This window comes from Vipera ursinii (assembly GCF_947247035.1).
Source record: "Vipera ursinii genome assembly, chromosome: W".
NCBI lineage: Eukaryota > Metazoa > Chordata > Lepidosauria > Squamata > Viperidae > Vipera > Vipera ursinii.
The window spans coordinates 25,590,848-25,617,779 of record NC_139522.1 but is presented as its reverse complement, the minus strand read 5'-3'; the positions used below and the strand labels follow the sequence as shown (position 1 = coordinate 25,617,779).

The 26,932-nt window shown below is 48.5% G+C and overlaps 1 protein-coding gene across 1 annotated transcript in view; it reads right to left on the bottom strand.

The window, feature by feature from the left end:
* The window catches only part of LOC310648219 (transcription intermediary factor 1-beta-like), a gene marked incomplete at its 5' end in the record, with an annotated part of 78,546 nt that overhangs the window by 35,937 nt on the left and 15,677 nt on the right, over positions 1 to 26,932 (bottom strand). Inside the window, 1 exon segment of the mRNA XM_083375967.1 lies at positions 27 to 139. Coding sequence (XP_083232093.1) covers positions 27 to 139 — 113 coding nt within the window.

Below are 26,932 nucleotides of genomic sequence, written 5' to 3'. Positions count from 1 at the left end.
AAGCCACATTCAGAAAACAAACATACCTGATTAGCATCCCTAGCATCCCCAAGAGCCTCTGTGTCACCATCCCTCAAAAAGTAGTTCTCCACAATGTCTTTTAGATAACACTGATGCTTGCATACTGGGCAATCAACCACTGGGGGATAAAAAAAGAATCATTTAAAAACTACAAGTGTACAGAACAAAAGCAAACACTTCTTTTCAAATACCATTCTGCCCACATTTTCAGCAACTTGCATACAAAAGATAGCTATTAGCTCAGGTGATTGCTTTACAGTTAAAATCCGTACTTTGAACTGTATTTGGAAGCTTACTGGCAATCATTTCAACACTCAGAAAATTAATATTAATCTAGTATGTAAAGATATATACACAATCACACATCTATTGTCAGTCTCAATTATTTTAGCAACAGGCAAGTAAAAGACCATGAGAGCTTGCTTGCACTAGGTGAATTTTTAAATCTAATAAAGCATCTTTGTTCATGTAAGCAACAAACACAAATATTATATTGGAAGGAACAGCAATACACTTCAAGCATATCTTGACCAACCTTTCTCAACTGGGGCTCTGTAAGAGATTTTCTTTGCAAGATGCAAAATCTATTGCATTCCTTTTTTTAATAAAGTTTTTTTTCTCTACATACATGTTAGTTTTTCAAACAACATGCGAGTTGGGTTCATAACACGCTGATACGTTATACAAATTCTACTCTTTGGTTCTCTCTTTCAACCATTTATAAAATAAATTCCAGCTTTTGTAGTATTCGGTTTCTTCTTTGTCTTTTAGTCTCATAGTTAATCTGTCCATCTCTGCGCATTCCAATATCTTCTTTATTACCTCTTCTTCTGACGGTACCTGTTCATTTTTCCAGCATTGCACATATCTTATTCTTGCTGCAGTTACAATATGTAAAGCCAAGTATAAATTTTGTTTGTTAGTCTTTTCTGGTACTATACCTAATTAAAAAAAATCGGGATTAAATGCTACATGTTCTCCTAATATTTTTTCTAGCCAAGCATGTATTTTTTTCCAATAAGCCTTTACTTTATCACATGTCCACCAAATATGATGTTGTTGTTAGTTGCGAAGTCGTGTCCGACCCATCGCGACCCTATGGACAACGTTCCTCCAGGCTTTCCTGTCCTCTACCATCTTCTGGAGTCCATTTAAGCTCACGCCTACTGTTATGTATGCAGGCACCTGCATAGCAACAGCCACCAGGGGGCGTTGGCCTGGACAGTTTCGGCGGGAAACCTAGGGCCAACCCCATTGGCTGTTAGCTTACCTGGCCAGGTATATAAGGAGGCCAGGTAGCCCTCATTCCCCAGTTCACTACCCCCTTCAATAAAGAGCTGAACTCACACACCGGCTGGCGTCTCTTCCTTGTGTCGGACCCACTACACAATAGTGGCGACGAAGGTGGGATTGCTGCCGGCCAAGAGCTGAAGTCACTGGGGAAACGCTCCGCGAGCTGAAGAGAAAGGCATTTTTCCTTCTTCCCCCCACGACCGCCAGCCGAACCGGCAACGCCAAGCGCCACATCCATGACCAAGACCGCAACTGCCGCCATGGCTAGAGCCGGACAACCCCGCGAATTCGAGACCCGCCGCCCCGAAACCTGGGCCCGTTACCTGGCTCACGTTGAACTGTACATGCGGTTCAATCAGATATCGGAGGACGGTGCAAAGGCGGCCGCCCTGCTCTGCCTTGGGGGGCCAGCGCTGCTGGAAGTCGCCGCGAACCTGTTCCCCCAGGAGGCCATCAACACCGTCGCGTACCGAGACCTCGTGGCCAGGCTCAACGCACATTTCAAGCCCCGGTGCTCCAAGGTGGCCGCACGGTCACAATTTGAGAAAAGGGACCAGCGCCCCGACGAGACCAACGCCGACTTCCACGCAGCCCTGCGGGAAGCTGCCATCGCTTGCAGGTTCACAAATTTGGAGGAGCGGCTACGGGACCGGCTGATTTGCGGCCTAAGCGACAGGCGGCTGCAGGAGCGCCTGTTCAAAAGAGAGGACGTCTCTCTCCAGGAAGCCGAGGACGCCATCCTAGCCCACGAAGCGGCCTGCGGGGCCGTCCAAGCCTGCCAGGGAATCCGGCCCGGCAACCAGGCAACCAGCGTCCACTGGCAAGGGGCCACAGAGGAGGACAACCTGAGCATCGACCTCCTCCAGCGGAAGTCGACCCCCAACCAGCGAGCCAGACGCCCAGACAGGCCCAGGCCTCCCAGCAATACCGCCGTTCCTCAGAGGTGTGCAGGGTGTGGTGGGAACCACGTGCGCAGCCTCTGCAAGTTCCGGTCCGCCACGTGTCGGCCCTGCAAGAAAACAGGCCACATAGCCGCCGTCTGCCGTAGCCGCCGCCCCCGGGAGGAGATCCATGAGCTGCAGCCGGAGGAACCGCCGTTCGAAGGTACTGGGGCCCCCACCAAAACAAAAATTGGCTATGTCGAGAGCCGGCTGGCCATTAACCACACGGGTAGCCGCCGGCTGCTCAAACCTAAAATTAGATTAGCAATCCGTTTGCAAGGTGTCCCTTGCAGCGTGGAGCTTGACTCCGGATCAGCGGTCTCGATTATTTCGGACGAGACCCTTAATCACATAATTAGCCGGAGCAAGCAACGGATTAAATTACGGCCTACTAAATTAACCCTGACCGATTTTCAGAATTCACCGGTCAAGGTGAAGGGGGAGGCCACCGTTTCAGTGGGGTTTAAGGGTCGCAGAGGGCACCTGGACGTTGTAGTGGTAGAGGGCCGCAGAGCCAGCCTGGTCGGGCTGGACTGGTTTGAGGCCCTGGGAATCTCAGTATCCGGGATCCATCGGATCCAGGGGGACTCCGTTGAGGCCGTTTGCCGATAGTTTGCCGACGTCTTCGATGGGTCATTAGGCAAGTACACCGGGGCACCCATATCGTTCAAGCTTAACTCGAACGTCTCCCCCGTTAGGGTCCGGCTGCGGCGAGTCCCTTTCGCGCTCAAACACAAAATCGAGCAAGAACTAGACAAGTTGGTGGTCCAGGGAATCTTAGAACCCGTAGATGGAGGGGAATGGGAAACCCCCATCGTGACCCCCCTCAAATCCAACGGGGAAATAAGGATCTGCGCCGACTATAAATGCTCGGTGAACCACGCCCTAAACCCGCACGCTTACCCGGTTCCCGCGGTCAGTCACGTTCTCGCTTCCCTCCAAGGCGGCGCCATATTTGCAAGGCTCGATCTTGCGCAGGCGTACCAGCAACTCACGGGTCACTAGGGAAACAGCTGACATCCAAACCACTGTAACCCACAGGGGGGCGTTCCGGGTGAACAGACTGCAGTTTGGAGTTAGCGTTGCTCCCGGCATTTTCCAGGAGGCTATGGAAAAGACACTCAAGAGCATTCCAGGAGTCTGCCCCTATTTTGATGACATCCTGATCGCAGGAGCATCAGCAGAGGAACTGGCAGGTAGGCTTAGGGAAGTGCTGGCAAGGCTGCGCACAGCTGGCCTTAAACTCAAAAAGGAAAAATGCAGCATAGGCGTTCCTTCCACAGAATTTTTGGGGTTCAGAGTAGACGCCAGGGGAATCCACCCCACAGAATCCAAGGTGAGGGCCATCAAACTAGCACCCACACCCAAGAACAAAGCAGAGCTTCAGGCATTCCTGGGTCTGCTGAATTTCTATCATACATTCCTCCCACACAAGGCAGCCATCGCTGAACCGCTCCACAGGCTGCTAGACAAGCAGGCAACATGGGCCTGGACGGCCACCCATGACCAGAGCTTCAAGGCCCTGAAAGCATTGCTGTCGGACAAGTCCACAGTAACCCATTTCATCGAGTCCAAGCCCATTTGCATCGCCTGCGATACATCCCCTTACGGTGTGGGCGCTGTCCTAAGCCACCTTGAGCCCAACGGGGCACAAATTCCCATAGCATACTATTCGAGGCCACTGTCTGGAGCAGAAAGAAACTATGCCCAAATAGACAAAGAAGCCCTGGCAATCGTGACAGGAATCAAGAAATTCCACGATTACCTATATGGCAGGGAGTTCACTGTCTTCACGGACCACAAACCACTCCTGGGCCTGTTCACCACAGACAGGCAAACCCCCCAGATTCTGTCGCCCAGGATGCTCCGGTGGTCCATCTTCCTTGCAGCATACAATTGCAAGCTGGTGCACAAGCCAGGGAAAGAGATGGGCCACGCAGACGGTCTAAACAGGCTTCCTTTAGACACACACGAGCCAGATCCACCACCAGCCACACAGATCCTAGCCCTGCAGGAACTACCCGAGTGCCCAGTGCTAGCCAAGGACATTGCCAGCCACACAGCCACGGATAACATCATGGGCAGAGTGCTCTCATGGGTTTGCACAGGGTGGCAGGACAAATCCCCGGGACCAGAGTTTCAGGCCTACTTCACTAGACGTGATGAAATCTCCACTCACAAGGGATGCCTCCTGTGGGGTAGCAGGGTCATCATTCCACCCGCACTACACGCCAGGGTATTGGACTCCTTACACGAAGGGCACCCGGGGGTGGTCAGAATGAAGGCACTGGCTAGGAGCTACCTCTGGTGGCCCGGGTTGGACAAGGAGGTTGAGGATCGGGTCAGGGCCTGTTACACGTGCCAGAGATCCAGGCCAGAAATGCCACATGCACCAGTACACCAGTGGGAGGCCACACACATGCCATGGTCCCGCAATCACATTGACTATGCGGGGCCATTTCAGGGTCAACTATTTTTACTAGTGGTGGACAGTCACTCCAAGTGGTTAGAGGTAGTCCCTGTCCCCAACATGACCTCGGGGAGGACAATCCAGGTGCTCAGAGCTCTCTTTGCCACACACGGCCTCCCCGACGTAATTGTGTCTGATAATGGGCCTCAGTTTACTGCTGCTGATTTCTAGGCGTTCTTGAAGGCGAACTGGATTAGGCACGCCACCTCAGCGCCTTTCCATCCATCTACCAACGGGCAGGCCGAACGGATGGTAAGGACGACCAAAGACGCACTCCGGCGCATCATCAGCAGGGACTGGCACCACAGACTGGCCAAATTTTTACTAGCCCAACACACACCATGCGTGGCTACCGGCAAGAGCCCAGCAGAACTGCGATGGGGACGGCGCCTCGTCACCAAGCTGGACCGCCTACACCCAGACCGGGTAGCAGCCGAGACCAGAAGGGCGACATCACCATCATCACCATCACCACCATCATCACCAGCATCACCATTGCCATCATCACCCACACAGGGTCCTCAACCTGGGGGACCTGGTCTGGGCAAGGAACTATGGGGCTGGACATCCCTGGGTTCCGGGGACAGTGGTCGAGAAAACAGGACCCCTTTCGTACATTGTAGGGATGGAGGGGGACAGACGCATAAGGCGACACATCGATCAGCTCAGAGGAAGAGTCCCTGAGCACATCACACACGCCCCTGAACGCGTCACACAAGTCCCTGACCTCAACGCACACAATCAACAGCAGGACCACACTCCCAGAGGGGTCAACCCAGCCGTGGACGTCACAGAGCAGGGACCAGAGGAGGAGGACTTCCTGATTCCGGCTCCTTGCAGCCCTGCACAAAGGCCTCAGGAACCCACGGTCCAAGCCCAGGGGCCAAGCACACCCAGACGATCCACCCGTCCACACAGGACAACAGCCTACCTGTCAGACTATGTGTGCAAGTGACCCGCACACTGGACTTTGTGTTTTCTTACATAGGCATAGACATAGTTGTTGTTGATGTTATGTGGTTCTTCTCTAAGGGGGGAGGGGTGTTATGTATGCAGGCACCTGCATAGCAACAGCCACCAGGGGACGTTGGCCTGGACAGTTTCGGTGGGAAACCTAGGGCCAATCCCATTGGCTGTTAGCTTACCTGGCCAGGTATATAAGGAGGCCAGGTAGCCCTCATTCCCCAGTTCACTACCCCCTTCAATAAAGAGCTGAACTCACACACCGGCTGGCGTCTCTACCTTGCGTCGGACCCACTACACAATACCTACTGCTTCAGTAACTCCATCCAGCCACCTCATTCTCTGTCGTCCCCTTCTTCTATTGCCCTCAATCTTTCCCAGCATTAGGCTCTTCTCCAGTGAGTCCTTCCTTCTCATTAGGTGGCCAAAGTATTTGAGTTTTAGCTTCAGGATCTGGCCTTCTAAAGAGCAGTCAGGGTTGATCTCCTCTAGGACTGACCGGTTTGATCGCCTTGCAGTCCAAGGGACTCTCAGGAGTCTTCTCCAGCACCATAGTTCAAAGGCCTCAATTCTTTGGCGCTCAGCTTTTCTTATGGTCCAACTTTCACTGCCATACATTGCAACTGGGAAGACCATAGCCTTGACTATACGCACTTTTGTTGGCAGGATGATATCTCTGCTTTTTAGTGTGCTGTCTAGATTTGCCATGGCTTTCCTCCCCAGGAGCAAGCATCTTTTAATTTCTTGGCTACAGTCCCCATCTGCAGTGATCTTGGAGCCCAGGAAAATAAAATCTGTCACTACCTCCATTTCTTCCCCATCTATTTGCCAGGAATTGAGAGGGCCGGATGCCATGATCTTGGTTTTCTTAATGTTAAGTTTCAACCCAAGTTTTGCACTCTCCTTCTTCACCCGCAACAAGAGGCTCTTTAGTTCTTCTTCACTTTCTGCCATTAGAGTGGTATCATCTGCATATCTTAGGTTGTTGATGTTTCTTCCGGCAATCTTAATTCCAACTTTTGATTCATCTAGCCCTGCCTTTCTCATGATGTGCTCTGCATATAAGTTAAATAGGCAGGGCGACAGTATACAGCCTTGCCGGACTCCTTTCCCAATTTTGAACCAATCAGTGGTTTCGTGTCCAGTTCTCACTGTTGCTTCTTGACCTGCATATAGATTTCTCAAGAGACAAATAAGATGGTCTGGTATGCCCATCCCTTTAAGGACTTGCCAGAGTTTGTTATGATCCACACAATCAAAGGCTTTAGCATAGTCAATGAAGCAGAAGTAGATGTTTTTCTGGAACTCTCTAACTTTCTCCATGATCCAGCGTATGTTGGCAATTTGATCTCTAGTTCCTCTGCCTCTTTGAAATCCTGCCTGTACTTCTGGTAGTTCTCGATCCACAAACTGCTCAAGTCTAGCTTGTAGGATTTTAAGCATAACTTTACTAGCATGAGAAATGAGTGCAATGGTGCGATAGTTTGAACATTCTTTGGCACTGCCTTTCTTTGGAATTGGAATGTAAACTGATCTTTTCCAATCCTGTGGCCACTGTTGAGTTTTCCAAATTTGCTGGCAAATTGAGTGTAGCACTTTTACTGCATCGTCTTTTAAGATTTTGAATAGCTCAGCTGGAATACTGTCATCTCCAGTAGCTTTGTTGTTGCTCACCTTTTCTAAGGCCCACTTCACTTCACATTTTAGGATGTCTGGCTCGAGGTCAGTGACCACCTCATTGTGATTATCAGGGACGTTAACCTCATTCTTGTATAGTTCTTCTGTGTAATTTTGCCACCTCTTCTTAATCTCTTCTGCCTCTGTTAGGTCCCTGCCATTTTGGTCCTTTATCATGCCCATTTTTGCATGAAACGCTCCCTTCATCTCTCCAATTTTCTTGAAGAGATCTCTGGTCCTCCCTATTCTATTGTTTTCTTCTATTTCTTTGCACTGTTCATTTAAGAAGACATTCTTATCTCTTCTAGCTATTCTCTGGAATTCTGCATTCAATTGGGCGTATCTTTCTTTTTCTCCCTTGCTTTTCGCTTCCCTCCTTTCCTCCGCTATTTGCAAAGCTTCCTCAGACAGCCATTTTGCTTTCTTGCATTTCTTTTTCTTTGGGATGGTTTTGGTTGCTACCTGTTCTACAATGTTGCGAACCTCTGTCCATAGTTCTTCAGGCACCCTATCAGATCTAATTCCTTAAATCTATTTGTCACCTCTACTGTATATTCAACAGGGATATGATTTAATTCATACCTGACTGGCCTAGTGCTTTTCCCTACTTTCTTCAGTTTAAGCCTAAACTTTGCAACGAGAAGCTCCTGGTCTGAGCCACAGTCAGCTCCTGGTCTTGTTTTTAGTGACTGTATAGAGCTTCTCCATCTTTGCCTGCAGAGCATATAGTCAATCTGATTTCTGTGCTGACCGTCTGGTGATGTCCATGTATAGAGCCGTCTCTTGGGTTGTTGGAAAAGAGTGTTTGCTATGACCATCGTATTCTCTTGACAAAATTCTATCAGCCTGTGCCCTGCTTCATTTTGTACTCCAAGGCCAAACTTGCCTGTTATTCCGGTTATCTTTTGGCTTCCTACTTTAGCATTCCAATCCCCCATGATGATAAGGACATCGTTTTTTGGTGTTAGTTCTATAAGGTGCTGTAGGGCTTCATAGAGCCGGTCAATTTCATCCTCTTCAGCACCGGTGGTTGGGGCATAGACTTGGACTACTGTGATATTGAATGGTTTGCCTTGGATTCGAACTGAGATCATTCTGTCCTTTTGAGGATTGTATCCCAGTATTGCTTTTACTCTTTTATTGACTATGAAGGCTACTCCATTTCTTCTCAGGGATTCTTGCCCACAGTAGTATACTTGATGGTCATCTGAATTAAATTCACCCATTCCTGTCCATTTTAGTTCGCTGATACCTAAGATGTCAATGTTCAGTCTTGTCATCTCTTGTTTGACCACGTCCAGCTTTCCTTGATTCATGGATCTTACATTCCAGGTTCCTATGGAGAAAAAATCTTTACAGCATCGGACTTTCCTTTCACCACCAGACATATCCACAGCTGAGCGTCCTTTCGGCTTTGGCCCAGTCGCTTCATTCTTTCTGGCGCTACTAGTACTAGCCCTCTGCTCTTCCCCAGTAGCATATTGGACGCCTTCCAACCTGAGGGGCTCATCTTCCAGCGTCATATCGTTTTGCCTTTTGGTACTGTCCATAGAGTTTTCATGGCAAAGATACTGGAGTGGTTTGCCATTTCCTTCTCCAGTGGATCACGTTTTGTCAGAACTCTCTGCTATGACCTTTCCGTCTTGGGTGGCCCTGCTCATAGCTTCATTGAATTACGCAAGCCCCTTCGCCACGACAAGGCAGTAATCCATGAAGGGGCCAAATATGATAATATGTACCTAAGTTATGTTTACATTTCCAACATTTGCCTGATACATTTTTAAACATTTTTGCTAATCTAGCTAGCTGGATGTAAATGCCATCTATAAAACATTTTATACAAGTTTTCTTTGTATGCAGTTGACATTGTCAATTTATAATTTCTCTCCCACAATTTTTGCCATTCTTCTAATTCTGTTATAACCAAAGTTTTCCGCCCACCTTATCATTGTCCCTTTAATTTGTTCACTTTCCATCTCTAAAGTTAACAAATTATACATTTTTAAATTAATTTCTCATCAGAAGTTAATATCTTATCAAACACATTTGGTTCTTTATAAAATCCATACATTTTCATATCTTTTTCATATCTGTTTTGTATTTGTAAGCGTACCCACCATGACATGTTGTTACCCTGATGTTCCAGTTCTTGTTTTGATTTTAATGTCCCATCGATATTTAAAATGTCTCTATACGTCCAATTTTTTTCAAAATCTAACAAATTTACATGTGAAAAGGCTTCAATTGTTGATAACCACCCTGGAATTTTTACATATATTTTCATTTTTCCCCATACTGTTATCAAAGCATTTCTAATACAATGGTTTTGAAAATATCCATGAATTTTGTTTTTCCCATACCACAGAAACGCGTGCCATCCCAACTGTAAATCATGTCCCTCCAAGCATAACAACCTTTTATTCCTAAGCATTATCCATTCTTTCACCCATGTCAATACAGATGCTTGATAGTACAGAGCCCACTCAGGTAAACCAAAACCTCCATTTTCTTTAGCATCTTGCAAAGTTTTCCTCTTTATTTTAGCTTTTTTTCCTTGCCATACAAACTTCAAAACTAAAGAATTCAACTCTTTAAAAAAAAATTCCCCCAAGTTTTATCGGAATTGTCTGAAACAAAAATAAAATCTTAGGCAATATATTCATTTTAATTGTAGCTATCCTTCCTAATAGAAACAATTTTAAATTCTTCCATTTTTCCAGGTCTAACTTTGTTTCAATAATCTTATATAGTTATCTTCTTTTAATGTTGAACATTTAGCTGATAAATATATACCCAAATATTTTACCTTTTTCACTATCTGTAAATCTGTCACTTCTGATATTTGACTTTTTTGCTTATCCGTAACATTTTTAACTATTATCTTAGTTTTTTCCTTATTAATTTTTAATCCCACTACTTCACCATATTGTTCTAATTTCCCCCACAATTTTGGAATCCTCTCCAAGGGATCTTCCAAAATAAATACCAAATCATCAGCAAATGCTTGTAATTTATATGTTTCACCCTTTATCTCCAAAACTCTAATTTCTGCATCTTGTCTTATGTTTCGATTTAAAACTTCCAATGTTAAAATGAATAACAGAGGGGATAGAGGACATCCTTGCCTTGTGCCTTTCCTTATTTCAAAGCTCTCAGTATCATATTCATATCTCTTGTTAAAGGTGGGTATGTCCAGGGTGGGCGTGGCCTACTGGGTGGGCGTGGCTAGAGTGCGTATGGCCTACTGGGTGGGCATGGCCAGCTCTACATCATTGCATCAAGGGTGCCTATGGGGGCCTGGGCAGGAGTGGGACAGATCTGAGGGTCTCTGGCAGAAGGAGGGTCTCTGGGCCAGGGCCAAGGCAGTGGGGGCCGTTCCCTCACTTTTTCCAGGATGGCTTCATGGGCCACATGAAACCACTTTGTGGGCCAGATCTGGCCCCCGGGCCTTGTGTTTGACATGTCTGCTCTAAAGTATGCTTTAGCTGTGTCCCATAGATTTTGTATCTTAGTATCTTCTTTCTTATTTTCTTTAAAAAAGAGTTCCATTTCTTTTTTTGTTAACTGTATAAATTCTTTTTCCTTTAATATGGAACAGTTTAAAGTCCATCTTGACCTTTTTTGTGTCTCTTTCCAAGTCATTTTCAGAGGGTTATGATCTGTACCTATTTCTATTTCAATGTCCTGCACATTCATTCTTAAGTCAGCAGTCATCCAAATCATATCAATTCTTGACCAGGATTTCTGGCTATTTGAATAAAAAGTATATTGTAATTTTTGTGGATTTATTTCCCTCCAAATATCTTGAATTCCAATTTCCTCCGCCATGTCAAAAAATGTCTTAGGTAATCTTCCTCTACCATTTTTCCTTGTTTTGTTACTTTTATAATCAATTTCTCCATCTGTTATTGCATTAAAATCTCCTAATAAACAGATATTTTGATACTCCAATTCTATTATTTTTCTATGTAGACTTTTATAAAAAATTTCTTCATTGTTATTCGGTGCATAGATAAATTTCTACCATTAATATTCTTCCTTCTTCGTCTGAATATACCATTTTCGAATTTATTGTCTCTTTAATATATAAAGCTACTCTTTTTTTTCTGTTGTGCTGATGTATAATAAAGTTTTCCAATTTTTGGATATTCCAATAGTTTATGATGTTGTGCTTTTATATGTGTTTCTTGCACACAAATTATATCCAAATTCAGTTTCCACAGTTTCCTAAAAATCTTGTTTCTTTTAATTGGAGAGTTCAGTCCATTTATATTTACTGAAAAATTGTATTGGTTCATCTCTTAATTTCCGCAGTATTTCATCTCGTTGTCTTCCTTGCAAACCATACATGTACTTCTCTTGGTAACTTATTTCTTCTTGCGTAGCTTGAGTTGAAGCGAAATATCCCATCGAGTTCAAGTTGAATTTCCTCTCGGTCTGCTTTCAGAGCCTCCTCCAGGATATCAATAATCACCACTTCTATGCTTTCCGCTCTATCTTCAGGGATATTTTGGAACCTTAAATAGTGTTCCGCATTTGCCATCTCTAAAATCTTAAATTTCATTGTCTAATTTTTTAATTTTCTCGCAGTAATATTTCTATCTTTTTGTCATTATCATCTGTTTTTTCTTCAATCTTACATATCTTCTGTTGACTTTTTAGTATCATTTGATTTTGAGTTTCCAATTTTCCCTTTATATCCAAAATTTCTTCATTTAACTTCTCCAGTGTTGCCTGTGTGGTTTTATAATTCTCTTGTGTCTATAAGTGGTGTTTTTCCAAAGTCTCTTGATTCTTTAACATAAGATCCTGAAGAAATTTTAATGAAGTCTGTGTTTCACTTTGAGCTGTGGTCTTTTCCCTTTGCAACATAGCTTCAATAGATGCCTGTGTTGTAGGACTAGATTGTCCTACTGAGGGTGCAGAAGAAGTTTTTTTTCATAAGTCTAGTAATATTCGATGAAGTCATTTTGAAGTTTATAGTCTATAGCCAAAACAAAGTCTGTTTAGATTTACTCAAATTCAATAGAAGTAACATTGAGTCTCAGTTTCATACCAAAGTAGCTTTATCAGCTGCAGCTGTTTCCAAGGTTGAATTTCAGTCAACAGAGAATGTTACAAAAATTTCGTGTTTTTTTCACCACTAGATGTCCTCCTTGGCTTATTTATCAATGTCCAGTATTTTTAACAAAGAGCCTCTTCCTCCCCCATGTAATTACTCGCCGCTCATAAATCTTCTGGGAGTTCTTTACATTCCAGCTCTTTCCAATCAGGGACTAAACATTTTTAGTCCTCTAAGAGAAGAAAAGTAAACATCTTGCTCACCCAGCTTCAACACGCAGTTGAAATTCCACTGTTTTTTAAAAATCCTTTGCTCCCTGCCGGAGACGTCTATGGCCGAAGATATAAAACAGCCTTTCCCTTCGTTTCTTTTCCAAAGGGTCCTACAGTTCGCTCTGATCGGGTGCCCCCTGATCTGAGCTCCTGAAGTACAGTATTCCTCCTCCTTCATTGCCCCTCCAGGGCAACTTTCCGACCCTTTAAGGGTCGCTAGACAAAGAAAAAAACAAGCTGGAAAGCCGAGCACTGACTTACCCAACTTGTCTTGACTCTGCCAAACAGGAAGTCCAGATCTATCACATTCCTGCAGGCTTTGTTTTATCCCAGCCTTGGTGGCACATGCGTCCTCTGCGTATTTTCAGCGAGCATTCCTAAACAACCAAAGCAGCAGTGCTGTTGCCGGGAATACCTCAGCACTCTCAGCAGGCCAGGTCAGTGCAGCCACCAGGCGTCATGCCTGTGAGCCCTGCACTACCCATGCTCACCTCCTGCACTACCTTGGGAGCCAGAGCCCTTGTCCAGCCAGGTGGAGAACTGCCAGGCCAGCCTCTCCCTTTCCACGCCGAGCCTCACCCCCTCTCACAAGTGGGCACAGCTCTGCCCCACTTGCTGGAGCACTGAGCCCACCTGGATCTCACCAATTGCGCTACCACAGAGCTTAGAGAGCTTGATGCGCTGGCCACACTGCGTCCCTCACTTGATGGGTGCACTCCGGCGGAGATCTGGCAGGCAGGGAGGCTCCTGCAGACCACAAGGGAGGGAACCCATAGCTGTGCCCGCTTACGAGAGGCTGGGGCTCAGCGAGGAAGGAGAGAGGCCAGCTAGGCGCTTCTCTGCCTAGCTGGACAAGGGCTCCAGCACACAAGGTAGTGCAGGAGGCAAGCGTGGGCATTGCGGGGCTCGCAGGTGTGACGCCTGGTGGCTAAACCTATTGGACTTTAGTGGAGGTTAGGATTTGGCATTGTGGATGCCCTGGGGTGGGGTGGGGGTAGAATCCACTACTGAGAGTGGTTTTCTTTGGTCCCTGCCAGCCTCACCCCAGCATACAGATGTCATGCCTGGTGGGGGCCGCCACCTCCTCCTCCACCTGCTGCTTGGGTCCTGTGTCGCTGCATCACTCTGCCTGTTCCCCATTCGCCACCTGTACTGTATGGTTTCAAATGACAGCTCTGGAGGCCAGTGGTAGGCTCTCTGCATCATCCCTGGGCTGGCAGTTTCGTCCACCAGCCCCCTTTGTGGCTGTGCCCACAGAGCCGTGGGAGAGTTATACCAGGGCTGTTGGTAGGAGGTGCTCTGAAAACCGTTCTGCTGAGACTCCAGTTGCAAACTCTCCCGTGGCTTGCGCCATGACGAAACGGCGCAAACCTCCCCTGCTGCCTCCCTCCACCTGCCAGACATCCGCCAAAGCCACCCGCCAGCTCCCTCCCACTGTTTGTTTGCCCATGGCCACAAAAGCTTACAGGGCTTCCTAGGGCAGACACTCGGGAGGTGAGGGCAGTGCCAGCGGAACACGCCTTCAGGTGAGGAGAGCAGCACGGACAGGCAGGGGCAGCTGAAGGACCAGGCGGTGCAAGCCTCCCCCGCCTGCCAGACACCTGGAGGTGAATCATTGCATTTGTTAAGTTGTAATGGTTGTTAAGTGAATCTGGATTCCCCATTTACTTTGCTAGTCAGAAGATTGCAAGAGGGGATCATGTGACCCCAGGACACTGCAACTGTCATAAATATGAACCACTTGCCAAGCATCTGAATTTTAATCGCGTGACCAGGGGGATGCTGCAACAATCGTAAGTGTGAAAAAGGGTCATAAGTCACTATTTTCAGTGCTGTTGTAACTTTGAACGGTCAGTAAATGAACTGTAAGTCGAGGACTACCTGTATATTCTCTTTTCATTCCTATTATCTTCTTCCTTGCAGGATCAGAGCAAGTTTTAAGAACAAACATTGTTCTTAAAGTATCAACTTATGAAATATTTTCTTTTTGAAGTGAGCGAAATGCTTGTATAAATGTGTATTCAATGACTGCTCAACTACATTTACTGAATAAAGCATGATTTACAGATGGAAATAAGGAGCAGGCAAACCTTTGCCTATGAACTCTTTCTCTTTAGCCCACAGAGTCTCCTTTGACCATTGCTGAAAATTGGTGGCACAGTTTCTTACCATCTTAAGGCAAAGACATAAAACTTTACTGTAAATTCTACAGTTTACCACAATTTAATTACTGTGTTTCCCCGAAAATAAGACCCAACCAGAAAATAAGCCCTATTATGATTTTTACCTGTGCGCCTAATATATGTCCTACCCCCCCAAAATAAGCCCTAGTAAAGAGCCTGCCCACTCCATCCAATCTGGTTGCTCGCTGCCACAACAGGGCAGGAGAGCACGCATCGTACCGATGCCACCGCCACGAGTTGAGGCAAGGCAGCTGGGGGGCTACCTCAGGGCCCCCGCAGACAGGCAACAAACACCCCGCCATCTGTGGATGCCCTGGGGGTGGGGGTTAGGATTTGGCATCATGGATGCCTTGGGGTGGGGTGGGGGTAAAGATGCTAACCCCCACCCCACCCCAGGGCATCCATGATGCCAAATCCTAACCCCCACCCCAGGGCAACCACATTCCTTCACTAACCACCTTTCTAGCTCCATTCTCCACGTGCAGGGCAACAAAAAAAGTTTGTGGGACTAAAAAAAAGATCAATCCAACCTTCCAACTTCTCGCAAAACAAAAAAGATCTTGCAAAGTTGGAAGGTCTGATTGAACTTTTTTTTTTTACCAGTAGTCTCACAGGTTTCTTTTGTTGCCCTGCACGTGGTGGCGGAGAACGAGCTGGAAAGCAGATTAGTGAAGGGATTCTTTGGGGAAGCGAGGGGAGACAGGAAAGGGGCTGCTCCGGCCACCGCCGCTGCCTCACTCTGCCAGCATTGGCTCTGAAGGCCAGGTGGCCAAGGATACTGTTGGGGCTTCGTCCTCCACCCACCACCCACCTCACTTAGTGGTCACGGCACGGGTGCATTGCTCAGCCTCCTGCTTCGTTACGGCGGCGAGTAAGGAGAAGAAGCGGGCCGGCAATTCTGCATGGGGCTGCTGGAGCCGCCGCTGCGAGGCCAGGCAGTTGTCGGCACATTGATAGCCTGGCTGCGGGGCCCTGTCAGCCCGTGCTGGGCGTGTGGGGCACCTCCACACCCCCGCCTCGCTTTGTCCTCAACCCCCCCGCCTCGCTTCATGGCCGCAGCCCCCTCTCATCTCGGTAGCAAGCAGACAGAATGGGCAGGTGGCAGGCTGCACAGGCCCTTAAGTAGGGCTTACTTTCAGGGTAGGACTTATATTTGGCACAGGCGTGAAAATCAGGCTAGGGCTTATTTTTGTGGTAGGTCCTATTTTCAGGGAAACACGGTATTTCAAAGGTCTGATTCTAAGAACTGTTGACTTCATTTTTTTAAGGATTTGGGATATTAAACATATTTCAGTTTGGATCAATCTTCATAAAGCTTTTTCTTTAACAATGTGAATCTAAAACAAGATTAGTTATTTTTTAGTTGGGTAAACTTTCCTGAACCCGAGCTCATTTTTTTCATTATTTTTCTGGCCCACAGAGAGGACTGGAAGCCTGTACTAACAATAAACTCTATAATTTATGGCCTGCAGTATCTCTTCTTGGTAAGTATATGTGGAAAGCCATGGCATTAAGGCTGGAGCACTATCTTCCTTCTCAGTCTGAGCAGGAAGAATGAATGTAAGATTGGGGGAGAAATGATACAGAAAGCAAAGCACAGTGTGCTCCTGAGGAATCTAGTGTTCTATGTTAGAAGGAAAGTGAATGAAATAAAAACAAGTTGGTGTCATTACTGCCTGTCTGATCTACCGGGTGAGGCTGACATCAGTCTTGCAAGTCTCAATGTACAATTCTTCCTGACCTAACTTTTACAGCCCAATAACTTGGGAAGGGTCCCTCCTTTCAGAGTAGTGTTTATGCTAGTTGGCAAATACAGGGCAAAATTATAGTGGGTGAAAACTGACTTTTTAGGGGATAAAGAATCTAAGGAGTAAGATGCTGTCACTTATTCTTACAGCCTGATTAAAATGGACTCCTTGTCCTCATCCAAGGATCCAAGGTCCTCATCCTTAAACTGCCACAAAACCCTGGCATTTAATGGTGTTCTCTTCCCTCTCTAGGAGCCAAACCCTGAAGACCCCTTGAACAAAGAGGCTGCTGAAGTCCTCCAGAACAACAGACGCCTGTTTGAGCAGAACGTCCAGCGCTCAATGCGGGGTGGCTACATTGGTTCCACCTACTTTGAGCGCTGCCTCAAATAGAACTGACCGGCTCCAGGCACAAATTTGCTCCCCCTCCCCTCATCTCCCTTCTAGTTCTTCTAAGTGACGCTGCCAACACTGCTTTTATCAGCCATCAAGGGGGCACAGGAGTCAGGAATTGGTAGAGGCCTCCTTCCATCTTTCTCTCCCCCCCACCCTACTGCCCCCTGCCAGCCTGGGTCTTCAGCAGCCACTGTCTCACCAGATCCTTGTACCTCCTTCACTGCTCTCTCTCTGTGCTGCTGTGGGGCGAAGGGGTGAGGTTACTGTTGCTTCTTTGTCTTACCCACTGTGTTGGGTTAACTACCTGTTCCTGTGTGTGGGAGACCCCATTCCTGGTGCCCATCAGTCTTTCTGACAGCTGTGGTTTTGCAGCTAAGAACAGAAGGTTCCCTATGTGCTCTGGCATTTCCTGATTGCACTGCAGTGTTATTCAGCTGTGGGATCTGCAGGCCATTTGCCTCTTCTTTCCTCCCCTGCTGGGCACCAGGGTTTCTGACTGCAACTATTAAATGTGGGAGGCACTTGAGGGCTGGAGCAAGATGCTTCGCTCCCTCCACTAGACCCCAAGCATTGCAACTCAAGGGGGAGGGGCTGGATCAGGCCTTTTCTTTTAGGATCAACTGACTTGTATGTCCAGTTTTTAAGTAAAAGCTGATAAAGCCACCACTAACACCAAGGGTCTATGACAACTCGCCCCGGACAACATGCTGCTGGAACAACTCACTGCGAGCATGGGCCTTCCGCTCTGGTTTCCAAAGCTGGCCTGGCTTAAGGGAGGCGAAAGTTCCCACCTGCCTGCACTCCTTCTTCGAAGGCTTCCTTCGCCTTGCTTTCCAGGCACACACACACCCTGTGAAAGGCGGGCTAAGTGGGAGTCATTGTTACATGAACAGACACACACCATTCCGAGTTTGGGGACTTTTATCCACACCCTGTTGTGATTCAGGGTCAGCCTGTGGGTTCGGCAGTTGGGTCGGACGAATCAGAGGAGGAGGGGGGTCTTGAAGACCTTGCTGAGGGGGTTGAAGATCTTGCTGATGATAGCCCTCAGGCAGGCCCCTCCCACTTGGTCACCATGGAGACCCAGCTGTGTGAGCCTGACAGTGTGGATGAAGATGACCCACAGCTGGCCCTGTTCAAGGACGCCCGACGCAGGAGGCAGTCAAGTAGGAGTAAACAGAGGAAGGCTGTGGGGCTTCTCGGAAGGAGGCAGAGAGAGGCCACGCCCTGAACTCTTTATAAAGGGAATGTTTGGGGAGGGCTGGTTTGCTGAAAGCAACCGCTCAGATAGTGTTTCAAAGCTCCTGTATCTTGGTACGTGTCTTGTTTGTTTTTTGTAGTAATAAATTTGGCAGACGTCATTCCAGCCTCTTGCCGTTTATAAAGGGGTTGCCTTTTCTGCAGGGCCGGTAGCAGGCTGGTACAGAACAGTTTGCTTTCAGCCTCCCACCCCTTACTAATATTATGGAGCAGCTACGTGCTGAGAATAACCAGCTCACCCAGCAACTCACTTTGCTGGCAGCTCAGGTGGCTCAACTGCAAGCTCAGGTTCATGCTGCACCCCCACTATCACCCCCACCCAGGAGAAAATGCCAAGTTGCAATACCGGATAAATTTACAGGCACTCCAGAACTGTTTCCTGCTTTCCTGGGACAATGCCAGCTCTTTATCAGCGTGAGAGCAGCTGATTTCCCCACTGACCGGGATAAGGTGGGGTTTGTGTTAAGCCTTCTTTCAGGTGATGCAGCTCGTTGGGGCACGCCTCTGCTGGCTCAACCTAGCCCGTTGTTGGACAACTTTGTGGGGTTTTGTGATTATATGCGTCTGATGTATGAGGACCCTATTAAGACGCAGACTGCTACTCGACGCCTGAAAGCTGATATAGCTACAGGGCTATATCAGCGATTTTCGGCTGCTTAGCCAGGATTCCGCCTGGAATGAGGCTGCGCTTGTGGATGCCTTCCAGGATGGATTGTCGGAGGAGATGTTGGATGAGCTGGCCCGTGTGGATATTCCCTCAGACCTGAATGGGCTGATCCATCTCTGCCTGCGGATCGATGCTCGGTTGCAGCAGCGAAGGAGTCACCGTGCCACCCCACAGACCCCTGCAGCCCCTGTTGTGCGTGAGCCCCCAGTTCAAAGGGAGGAGCCAATGGAGCTGGGTGCCGCCAGGTCTCGTCTATCGGTGACTGAAATGAACAGACGACGATGGGGGGGGTTGTGTTTTTACTGTGGGGACCCTGGGCATTTGGCTGCTTTTTGCCCAAAGAAGCGACAGCGGGCATCAGTGACCGAGCCTGCCCCAAGTAAGTCCCCTACTTTTCTGTCGGGAAACGCCCCGATCCCGATCTAGACAGTGTGATAGATCGGGCGTCCCACAACACTGAGCGACGTCTTTCCGATGCTGCCTGTGGACCTCCACGGCATTTGATTTTGGAGGCACGTCTGATCCTTCCTGGCAAGCCAGAGGGGATTCCAGTCCATGCCTTAATTGACTCTGGGGCCACCACAAATTTTATGGACTCAGCATTTGTGGCCAAATGGGCTGTTCCCCAGTGCCCGGTGGATCCGCCCATGTTAGTGGAGACTATTGATGGTCGAGTGCTCCTGTCTGGGCCTATTACGGCCGCCACACAACCATTATGTATGGCCATCAGTTCCCATGTGGAGGCCATCCAGTTCTATATCACCTCAGATCTGCATTTCCCCGTGGTCCTGGGACTGGCGTGGCTCCGGGCGCATGACCCACAGATCTATTGGTCACAGAACTTGGTCACCTTCCCAAGCTTGCAGTGCGTGGACCACTCCCGCCATATCTGTGCCGGCCAGGTGGAGGGTTCCCCAGGGGTTTCCTTGCCTCCTGAACTGTCCGACTTTGCTGATGTGTTCAGCGAGACAGAGGCGGATCAATTACCCCCGCACAGGCCCTATGACTGCCCCATTGATTTAGTCCCTGATGCGCCTCTCCCAGTGGGGCGTTTGTACTCCATGTCGGACCCCGAGTTGGCTGCATTGCGGGACTTTCTGGAGAAGAATTTGGCTCGCGGTTTCATCCGGCCCTCATCCTCGCCAGTGTCTGCACCCGTGCTCTTCGTCAAGAAGTCGGGTGAATTACGGCTTTGCTGCGATTATAGGAAACTTAATGCCACCACGGTGCGCAATCGTTACCCGCTGCCCCTCATCCCCGAACTCTTGGACCGACTCCGGGAGGCTAAGATTTTCACGAAACTGGACCTGCGTGGAGCTTACAACCTCGTCAGGGTTCGGCCGGGTGATGAGTGGAAGACGGCGTTTGGTACTCGCTATGGACATTTTGAGTACACGGTGATGCCGTTTGGCCTGACCAATGCCCCCGCCGTGTTTCAGCATTTCATGAATGACATTTTCCGGGATTTGTTGGATCAGTTTGTCGTGATCTATTTGGATGACATCCTGATCTACTCCCCGTCGCGTGAGGTGCACCATCAGCATCTCCATCAGGTCCTGTAGCAACTCCGAGAACATCAGCTGTTTGCCAAGTTGGAGAAGTGCCAGTTCTACCGGGTGACCATCGATTTCCTGGGTCACCGCATTTCTCCTGAGGGCATCGCCATGGAGCTGAGTAAGGTTGAGTCTTTGCAGAGTTGGCAACCCCCGCGTCGCGTGAAGGATGTTCAGCAACTTCTTGGGTTCGCCAACTATTACCGAACTTTCATCCCTGGGTTTGCTGCCTTGACAGCCCCCCTCACTCGGCTCCTGCAGAAGAAGACTCGGTTCCAGTGGAACGCTCCAGAACAACGGGCTTTCCAGACTTTGAAGGAAGCCTTCATGAAGGAGCCCATCTTGAAGCATCCTGACCCGCAACGGCCGTTTGTCGTGGAGGCGGACGCCTCCGACATTGCCATTGGGGCGGTGTTACTCCAGGCAACGACGCCCAGCGGTACCCTCTTCCCTTGCGCGTACCATTCACGAAAACTGAACCCTTCGGAGCGCAATTATACAATCTGGGAGAAGGAGCTGCTGGCCATCAAAGCGGCGTTCGAGGCCTGGAGGCATCATCTGGAGGGAGCGCGGCATCAAATCGAGGTCCGGACAGACCATAAGAATTTGGAAAGCCTGCAGACCGCTCGGAATTTGAACCAACGTCAGATCCGGTGGTCTCTTTTCTTTGCGAGGTTTGACTTCCGGGTTCGGTACATACCTAGCGGGCACAAAGAGCGGATGCTCTGTCCAGGAAGCCCGAATATTCCCGAGTGGAAGACAAGCTTCTGCCCAGGACAGTGATCCCCGTCAAGTCTTTTGCTGCGGTGCAGGAGCCGGTTGATATACAGGCTCGGATCCGGGAGGCACAGCACCAGGAGGTGTGGGTGGCTCAGCGGAAGGAGGAGGTGGGGCCAGATTCTCCTTGGATGGTCACGGATGGACTCTTGTATTATCGTGACCAGCTCTACGTTCCGGGAGGGCCACTCAGGGGACTCATCCTCAGCCAGTGTCACGATAACCCGGCGGCGGGGCATTTTGGCCTGTTCAAGACCCTGAACCTGGTCTCCCGTACCTTCTGGTGGCCCCGAGTCCGACACGACGTCCAGTCCTATGTTACCTCCTGCATCCCATGCAGGCAGGCCAAGTCAGCGACAGGGGCCCCGCCTGGATTACTGCAGCCTTTGCCGACACCCAAAAGACCCTAGGGGGCTGTGTCCATGGACTTTCTGACGGATTTACCCCCATCCTCTGGTTTTACGACAGTGTATGTGGTGGTGGACATGCTGACCAAGATGGCGCACTTCATCCCCTGTCACGGCTTACGGTCAGCCCGCGCCACTAGTCGTATGTTCATTCAGCAGGTGTTTCGGCTGCACGGCCTCCCTGATAGAGTCGTCTCTGATAGGGGGGCCCAGTTTACAGCCCGCTTCTGGCAGGAGTTGATGCATGCGTTGGATATCAAGATTTGCCTCTCGTCCGCGCATCATCCTCAAACTGACGGGGGAACCGAGAAGGTCATTGGTATCCTGGAACAACATGTGCGCTACTACGTCAATCTGCAGCAAAATAATTGGGTGGACTATCTGGCCATAGCTGAGTTTGCATTTAACAATTCGCAGCACACCTCCACACAGATGACACCGTTCTTGGCCAATGTGGGATATCACCCCCGGTTTTTCCCCCTTTCTCCCGTGGACTCACCGGAGCCGGCAGCGAACGACTTCATGGCAGAGTTACAGGCGATCCATCGATTGGTGCGACGTCAGTTAGAGAAGGCCACGGCCGATTACAAAAGGTTTGCTGATCGGTCAAGACGGGATACGCCTCCACTATCGGTGGGAGATCGGGTCTGGTTGTCCACCAGGAACCTACCGTCAACATGGCCGGTTAGAAAGTTAGATCACCAATATTTAGGACCGTTCCTAGTCGAGGCTGTCATCAATCCGGTCGCCTATCGCTTAACTCTGCCACGTTCCCTGCGCGTGCACCCAGTCTTTCATCGGTCTCTGTTGGTCCCCGAGCAACCGGCCTGTCCACTCCGCCGAGCGGAACCTCCCCCATCAGGACCTCATGATGGAGGCAGCACCCCCGAGTATGAGGTCGCCAGCATCAGGGATTCCCGTTGGCTGAAAGGTCGTTTCCAGTACCTGATTGAATGGAAAGGTTACGGACCAGAGGACTTCACCTGGGAAGATGCGACCGCCGTTCATGCCCCTGCGTTGGTGACCGCTTTTCATGAACAATTTCCATCCCGACCGCATCTGGATCGGCAGACCCGGGGGAAGGGCCCTGCGGTGCGGGATAGTGTTGTGATTCAGGGTCAGCCTGTGGGTTCGGCAGTTGGGTCGGACGAATCAGAGAAGGAGGGGGGTCTTGAAGACCTTGCTGAGGGGGTTGAAGATCTTGCTGATGATAGCCCTCAGGCAGGCCCCTCCCACTTGGTCACCATGGAGACCCAGCTGTGAGCCTGACAGTGTGGATGAAGATGACCCACAGCTGGCGCTGTTCAAGGACGCCCGACGCAGGAGGCAGTCAAGTAGGAGTAAACAGAGGAAGGCTGTGGGGCTTCTCGGAAGGAGGCAGAGAGAGGCCACGCCCTGAACTCTTTATAAAGGGAATGTTTGGGGAGGGCTGGTTTGCTGAAAGCAACCGCTCAGATAGTGTTTCAAAGCTCCTGTATCTTGGTACGTGTCTTGTTTTTTGTAGTAATAAATTTGGCAGACGTCATTCCAGCCTCTTGCCGTTTATAAAGGGGTTGCCTTTTCTGCAGGGCCGGTAGCAGGCTGGTACAGAACACACCCAAGCTGGCGAGCTGCCAATCATGCCCAGGCTTGGGGAGAGGCAGCTCTCCTTCGGTGTCCTGTGTTGGACCCTGATGGCTCCCAGGCAGGGAGAGGGGCAAGCAGGGAGGGTGACAGGGCAACTCGCTCCCAACAGTCTTTGCTACAAAACATCTTCCCTCTGAAGCATCCAGCCCAGAACAATGACTCTGCATAGCCCGCCTGCAATCCTTCTCCGAAGGCTTTCTTGCCTCGCGTTCCAGCACACTCCACAAATGGCGGGCTCAGCAAGCATCATTGTTCCACAAACAGAGACACGCACACCATGCTGAGCTTGGAGACTTTTATCTCTGTCCCACGGCGAGGTGCTGGCAGCGAGTTGTCCCATTTCACACCACCAATCCCACCAATGCTAATGGTAGTAATAAAAGTAACGGACACTGCTGATCCCATTGTTCTCTACGAGGGCCTGGCCAACAATGAACTCTACTCTGCCTGTCCAGTGACTCCTGGAAAACTGGCCAACATAAAGCCACTGTAATTCTACTGTGTTGGGTTAGTAAATGGGAATATTAGCAAATCCAATTTGCCCTTTGCCTCTCATTTTCTGTTTCCATCTTCCTTGGTTGGTGCATGGGTGGAGAGGGTAGGGAAAGGTGATGTGTACTGGTTGGAACTGTGGTCACAGGATAGCATAGTCATATGCATATATCGACAACTCAGTGTTGTCCTTCGAATACAACTGCCTGTATGACTGTTCTATGGTAGGATCTAACAAAGGTGCTGACTTTCCACCATAATATATATCCTGTTTTGCTGACAAGATCCCTTTCACAATATCCCTGTAGAAAAATGCACTTCTCTACCTAACAGTGATACTGCCTATTGGTTCTAAGCATATACAGTCGTGTGAAAAAGTACACTCTCTGTGAGTTCTATGGTTTTACATATCGGGACATAGTAAAAATCACCTGGTAAATACAACCTCAGATAAGCAACAACACATGACATATTACACCATGTCATCTATTTTACAAAAAGAAAGCCAAAATGGAGAAGCCATGTGGGGAAAAACTAAGTCGCCTTATGATTCAATAGCTTGCAGAACCACCTTTAGCAGCAATAACTGGAAGTAATCATTTTCAGTATGATTATTAGTCCCTCACATCGTGGAGGAATTTTAGCCCGCTCTTCTTTACAACATTGCTTCTGTTCATTGAGGTTTGTGGGCATTTGTTTATCGTCCTGTTGCACGACCCAATGTTGGCCAAGCTTTAGCTGTCGGACAGATGGCCGTTAACATTTAACATGCTGAGGCCTGTAGAGTCTGAGATGTAACTCTTGGATTTTTTGCAGTTTCTCTGAGCATTGCATGGTCTGACCTTGGGGTGAATTTGTTGGGATGTCCACTCCTGGGAAGATTGGCAACTGTCTTGAATGTTTTCCATTTGTGAATAATCTTCCTCAGTGTAGTATGATTGACTTTAAATTGTTTGGAAATGGCCTGATAAGCCTTTCCAGATTGATGGGCAGCAACAATTGCTTCTCTAGGATTATTGCTGAAGTCTTTACTCTTTGGTATTGTGTTAACACACACCTCAATGTTGGAATCCAGCAAACTCCTAAAACTTCAGCTTTAATAGAGGTAGTCATACTTGCACTTTCTGTTCACCTAATCTAGAGGTGTCATAATCTGGGAATAGTTGAGGATTCAGGATTGCAGAAAGGCAAAGACTTTTCTAACCTATAACCTATAAAAATGATTTAGAGACTAAAATATGCTTGTCTATTCAGCCCTGGAATGTCTTGGTAGCTAATAGGCCATGGCCATAATAAAGCCCTATCAAGATGCTGCTTAACTGCTGGTGGTAAAACAGAAATGCTACTGTTCTGTCTCCTCCCCACTTTCCATCTTTCAGTTGTCATTCTTATCACCTTTTGTGATGGTACGGTATAAGGCATGTTTCTTTATGGCACATGCTGGGAGCCAAGAGGACAATGCGAAAAGTCAGCTGTCTTCACCACCTTGCTTCAAGATTCCCCAAAGCTTCTGGTTAGCTCTTAATTATCATACTTGCATTTAGCGCTGCAGTCATACAAAACACTCTATTGTACCTGTTCGCCCTGTCTAATGAAATCACTGTGCCTATGTGCATCCTGAACCCTTGGCTTGATCCAACAGTGTTATTTAAACATACAGGGCCAGTACACTTATGAATGTGTATTCTTGTTTATGCATAACCCAGGCCTGACTGACTGGTGCAGTTGAGATTTCATTTCCCACCATCTCTAGCCAGCACAGCTATCAATATAGCTGACTGGATATGTTAGGACTTGTAGTGTAATGTCTTTTCAAAGAAAATTGACAGTGACAAGGATGGAACCAGAAATGTTATCTATCCAAGCCATATGCAATATCACAAGAGTGTATTTTAATGCAGCGTCTATGGAGATTCTCAGTCATCCACGTCATGGCTATCCCAAAGGTGCATTTTCAAGAGGCAACTGGGCTTGTTTTTCTTTGAAGACATTTTGATTCTCATCCAAGAAGCTCTGACTGGATGGTGGAGAATGGAAGGGTTTATATTCCTTGCAGACAGCTGGTCATTTACATTCTTTTAGAGAGTCGTTGAGGCCACTTGGAGGTTTATCTGTGTCCTCAAGGACACCTGAGTGGTGCAAATGGGTGTGCAGCCTTCTTGGATCTGCTGAAAGGACTGGAGATAGATGACGTCGTATCCCTCCCCCTCTATTGAGAGAGGGCCGTTCAACTTTTACGTACCGTCTTTCCCCGAAAATAAGACAGGGTCTTATATTTGGGGTGGGGTCCCCCACAAAGGGCCCATTAGGGTTTATTTTCGGGGGAAGAGTTGAGGTGAGGCAGGAGGGGCTGGAGCTGCCCCCTGCGCCCTGCCCCCTCAGGCCACCCACACCCTGCCACGCGCCTCGCCTTGTGGCGGTGGCAGCAGCAGCAGCCCCGTCCACCAAGTAAGTGTCAACTCTGCAACGAACCTAGCTGCAGCCATTTTACTCGTTCTAGGTTGCCACAAGAATGGGACGGGGTGTGGACGATTTTTACTAGTCTAAACATTTTACTGTCCCGTGGGAACCAAGGTCATTTCTGTCAGTTAGATGGGGGTGCATGAGCATCTGGTTAGAAAGCCCACCAAACTCTTCTATTGGGGAACGTAGCTGATTGCATAGCATTGGGGTGGGAAGTTCAACTTTGTAATATTGTCTCTCTTTGAAGGGGATTTCAGACTTCGTTTCACTTTTCACCGTCCCGATACTATGTAACCAATAAACATGTTCTTTGAGGAAATCTCAAGCCTCGGAATTCTGATTTATTTGGTCTTGTCTGTCGGAACCTTGACATTAAACCAAGTCTCATTCAAAATGCTATCTTTTCTGGGGTGCTGAGCTCCAGCTGCCTACCCACCACTTTGGGAGGACAACAAAGACTCAGTGAAGACCTTGCTATGGAGAAAAAAGAGGAATCTGCCGCTGGTCACAGCGGGGATTCAGCTATCAGAACACAAGCGACTGCTCCGGCCACCGAAAAGGCCCTGATGATGGGCCTGGCCTAAGAGCCGGATAATCCAGTCAGGGAAGTTGATGCCTCAAGAAGGAACCACCATCTTGGTGAACCTCTATCAATTGGAAC